Source organism: Cryptotermes secundus, unplaced genomic scaffold (assembly GCF_002891405.2).
Source record: "Cryptotermes secundus unplaced genomic scaffold, Csec_1.0 scaffold1411, whole genome shotgun sequence".
NCBI lineage: Eukaryota > Metazoa > Arthropoda > Insecta > Blattodea > Kalotermitidae > Cryptotermes > Cryptotermes secundus.
This window is the reverse complement of record NW_019735481.1, coordinates 117,794-122,563: the sequence shown is the minus strand read 5'-3', so window position 1 is coordinate 122,563 and position 4,770 is coordinate 117,794. Positions and strand designations below refer to the sequence as shown.

Genomic DNA, 4,770 nt, shown 5'->3' with positions numbered 1-4,770 from the left:
TATTTTAGCGTCCTGTTGCACTGATTTTCGTCCATGATATGTATGCAGTGTCCGTCTTGTAGTGCACTCAGTTTCACCTGTTATTTCACGACATGTTTCGGCAACATAGTGCCATCATCAGGTGCTCCATTTACGCTAATCTATTTCATTGCTTGCCATTATGTCATTGTAAAATTATTTAAAATTATTTAAAAAATGTTCGTCAACTATAATAAATTCTTTTTTTATATACACTAAAAACTTTTTAAGATTATCCATTTTTTAAATACTTTTTAAATAATTTTACAATGACATATAATGGCAAGCAATGCAACAGATCAGCATAAATGGAGCACCTGATGATGGCACTATGTCCCGAAACATGTCGTGAAATAACAGGTGAAATTGAGTGCGCTACAAGACGGACACTACATACATATCATGATATATACATGCTTTTGTGTCACTGTTATCATGATGATCTTCATAGCAAGAGTGTATATAACAGTTTAAACCTCTAATTGTATTGCATAAAGCAGTTGGAAATAATATGTAACTAACTTTTCAATGAGTTAAAGTCACTTTTTGTTTTATTCAGGTCTCTTGGAAGCAAATATATCATTGAAATAAGATATTGTATGTCTGTATCTCAGTTGCTGGTGTATTTCTAAGGTACATCTCTCTCTCTCTCTTTTTTTTTCTTTGAGGATTTGTTGTTGTTAAGGTTTTGCAGTTCATGATGCTAAAAATGCAATGCATTGGAACCCCAAGTTAATGTTCCTTGATTTTAATGTTCAACTTCAGTGATCCTAAATCAGTAACTTGAATGTTAAAGTACCTCCATTTAATGTTTTCCTCAGTTTAATGTTCAGATCCACTGCTTGTAAATCAAGCCCTACAAGGGGGTGTCATTATGCATGATAAACCCTCTCCTCATGTTAGAATCATTGATTGTAAAGACATTTTAGAAACTGGTTCATGTTTTTAGATATGTTACATCTCTGATTTTGTACTTGTGATAATTAGCATTATGTCATACATCATAATTACATGTCCACTTTTCAGGATTTCGTTGTTGCTACTGCTTTTATTGGAATGCGGCTCGAAAGCAGCGACCACAAGCGCCTAGGCTTCCTTCAACTACTGGAAGGTCGGAGTTACCTGAACACACATCTGCCTCTGAGTTAGAGAGTTCCTCAGACACAGAAGAAGGTAAGCAACTCTGCGTCTCTTCACAACTGGTCATCATCTTGGTTTTAAAGGGTCTGGACGATGGTGTACAATGCTCATAATGACTGGGTTTTTGGACTTTGTCCATTCTGTTATTCTAGAAACTAGGAAACAACGTTTCAGAAACTGGATCTGTTTCTGAAATATTGCATTTTCTAGAGTCTAGAATACCAGACGATGGACAGAGTCTGAAAACCTAGTAATTCTGGTCATCATCTTGTCTTTCACCCTACTTTTTAGACATTCATTACAGTGTAAAAAAGGAATGCCTTATATGGAGGACATGGGGGTATGCAGTAGCATAGTTGGTTGAGACACTGTGCTACAAGCTGGATGGTTGTGGTTTGATTCCAGATGAGGTCATTTAAGTTTTCAATTGACCTAATCCTTCCAGCTGCACTGTGACCCTAGGGTCAACTCATCCTCTAACATAAATGAGTACCAGAAATCTTCCCCAGGGTAAAGGGCAGCTGGTGTGCAAGGCTGATAACGCCAACACCAACTGTGAGCAGATTGTCTAGAAAATGTGGGAGCCTGAACGTCTCATAATGATATGGGCCTTCATGTCCTATTACAAGGATTACTTTTCCTTATATGGAGGGCATGTATGTCTGCCTGTCTGCGACCTAGTAATGAGGGCCCAGGTTGTTGAACAGGTTGTCATAATGAAGAGAGAAATCTTCTGGGATGTGCTGTGTAGATATTGTGTTAACTGACATTTCGGAGGAACGTATTGCCTCCATCTTCAGGGAGGCAAAACATAGGTTAACCCAATATCTGCATGGTGCCACATCCCAGAAGACTGCTCTCTTCATAGTCACTGCTGTGTAGACCTCAAATCTTACACAGGTTGTCATAATGTTAATTGAAAGTTTTTGGGCTCTTCTGATTTTCAGCCATAGTGATCTAGAATAAAATATATTTTATACAGAACCCATGAACTGTTTCACTAGTTTTTTTTTGATATGGGTGACTTTCACTAGTTTTCATTTCCTTATTCCCATTTTTAAGTAAGTTTAATAAACTTCAAAGAATGCTATGGGTAATTTTGTGTACTACACTGTGAAATACTCCCTTTCCAGTCTCATTCTCTAACAAGGAACATCTTAGTCTTACCATGTTTGATTTTATGGCTACGCAGGCAAAAGCAGCATGGACTGTGCTTAATTCGCCCATTCCCCACCCCATCCCATATCAGCCAATTCCATACAGCAGAACTCCTTTTTGGGAAGCTAATTGCCCATCGGCTAGTCATGAAATTCTCTATCCTTTATTCAACTCAGAGGTTCATTACTGTTTTCCTACAGCCCCACCATAGGTCCCTGTCCTGTCCAATTCTCACACCCTGTTTCTTTCATACCAGTTTTAATATTATCCTCCAAGCTTTCCTTCAGGTCATCTGACTAAAATTTTGTGTACGTTATCATTGCACCAAAGTGTATTGAAGGTTTAATAGTGGGTGTTCTCATAATATTTTGTGGTCAGCATATGTTATGTTTCAGTTCATAGAGAAATGTTTCAAAGGAAGTTTGTAAACATGGTTGATATACTGTACTGTGTGAGTAATGAAGTGCTGTATATATGGACTCCCTGAATGACTGATATGGTGTGACACTGTGGCAGCAGTAAAAGAAATTATTATTACAGAATTAAATTTTTTAACTAAATAGCATTTTCTTTAAATTTATCTCTGCTTTGTAGTAATAAATGCTATGTCACCTGCCATGCCAAGCTTTACATAGTCAGGCAAAATAGCCTAAATTTTCAATTAAAATGGTAGTTACTCTTAGGATGCTTGCTGACTTATCATAAATACAACTGGAATAAGTTTCACAGGATACCAGAAAGATGTTAACTGCTTAATAAATTAAAAATTACTTTCTTTGATTCACAAATTAAGAAGCTTATTTTCATATATCCACTAAGCATTTAGCATGATTTTAAGAATTTTAATGTATATTGAAAATAAATATGATTTTTACAATGTTCAGAAAATTAAAAAAAAATATATGCATATAAGAGAAATGTGAAGCAAGCATGGTGAGTGTAGTTGGAACAGATTTATAGTAATGCTTTGTTCCAGAATCTGATAGTGAGCAGTCATCTGACTCAGGGCCAATAACAGAGGATGGTGGCACAAAAATCGCAGAAGTTGGTGAGTGCAAGTACATTTTGAGACATCTTGCATGTATGCGACAACATGCTAAGAAAAAATTACAGACCTCACGTGACTTTCATGGGTACTTTGACTTATGACTTCTCTGTGTCAGAGCATAGTGTAAAAATGTTGAATGGGATATTTAGGTTCACAGGTTACTGGGTATTGCATGCCCCAATTTATCTCTTAGTGTTAATGTTTGTTCTGACTGTGTACACTGCTTAAATCTTCATCACAAAGTACAGCACACAGCTGCTGCTGTAATCAATGAAAGTCAACCTTCTTCGTGCCAGATTAGAGAGATATTTACTTTATTATGCTTTTGAAATTGGCTTGGCAGCCATATTGCAACTTGAAGTTAATGAGATTAATGTTGAAAAATGCAGTGCTTAATCAGCTTGACCATGCACATGTGCCATTTTAATCATGCAATGTGCTGCCAGTAACAGTGTAATATTATATCTTAGAAATTAAAACTTCCAACAGTTTTCCTGGAATGTGACAATGAGAAACATTTTCCTATGACTTTTTAAGAATGGTTTAGGTTTTTAACAGTATGCTAATGAAAGGCCTGTTGAAATCAAAGGTAAACTGAGAATATTAATACAGTAATTATGTTTCCTATAGGCTGATTCCCAAGAATGCTATTTGTTATTAGAATACGTACAAATATGATTTAGAGTGGAATTATTTAGAAGAAATAGTAAAGTTTCTAGGTTTGACATAATAAAGGGCAATGTGATTGATGCACATTTAGACTATAACATCATTATTCAGAAACAACTTATGGTTATTGCATTACTAATTAAGGAAATATTGGGAAAAAATTCCTCTGTAATCAAGTCCACAGATTGCATTAATAAAGCCGTTTTATGCTCATGGAATAATGATATTGACCCTGTCAATGAGGATATTCTTTATAGTCTTTGATGGACAAATTGAGATAAATGTAGCTCCATTCTCTATAGGCCTTCTGCAAATATACATTTCAGGTCATATACAGTATATTGCTGTTTATCATCTAGTAGGATCTTCTGTCAAGATGACTGATGGCACCAGACATACGAGGTGTGTTCAGGAAATAACGGGAATTTTAAAATTTCGCGGGTTTGGAGAGTCCAATTGTCAAAATTTTTTTTTTATTATGTTGGTATACATGCCCCTGAAGTACAATAAAATTTTCAGCTGTATTCATTGCTTACTTTGTCTGTGGCAGCCGCTAAGGTTAGACGTGTTTTTATGAGCTTGGCGATTTTCGTTTGTTAAAAGAAATGGATCAAAGAATTTGTATCAAATTTTGCGTAAAAAATGAAATAAAGTGTTACAAAGTGTGTGAAATGTTAACAAAGGCCTATGGTGAGTCTGTTATGAGTAAAACAAGAGTTTACGAGTGGTATAAGCGT

General features: G+C 35.7%; 1 protein-coding gene across 1 annotated transcript in view; it reads left to right on the top strand.

Moving 5' to 3' along the window:
- LOC111869455 (endoplasmic reticulum junction formation protein lunapark-A) overlaps positions 1-4,770 on the top strand; it is a 38,904-nt gene that overhangs the window by 31,065 nt on the left and 3,069 nt on the right. The window contains exon 8 of the mRNA XM_023860999.2: positions 3,293-3,364. Within this exon, the coding sequence (XP_023716767.1) occupies positions 3,293-3,364 (72 nt within the window). The remainder of the gene's footprint in view (positions 1-3,292; positions 3,365-4,770) is intronic.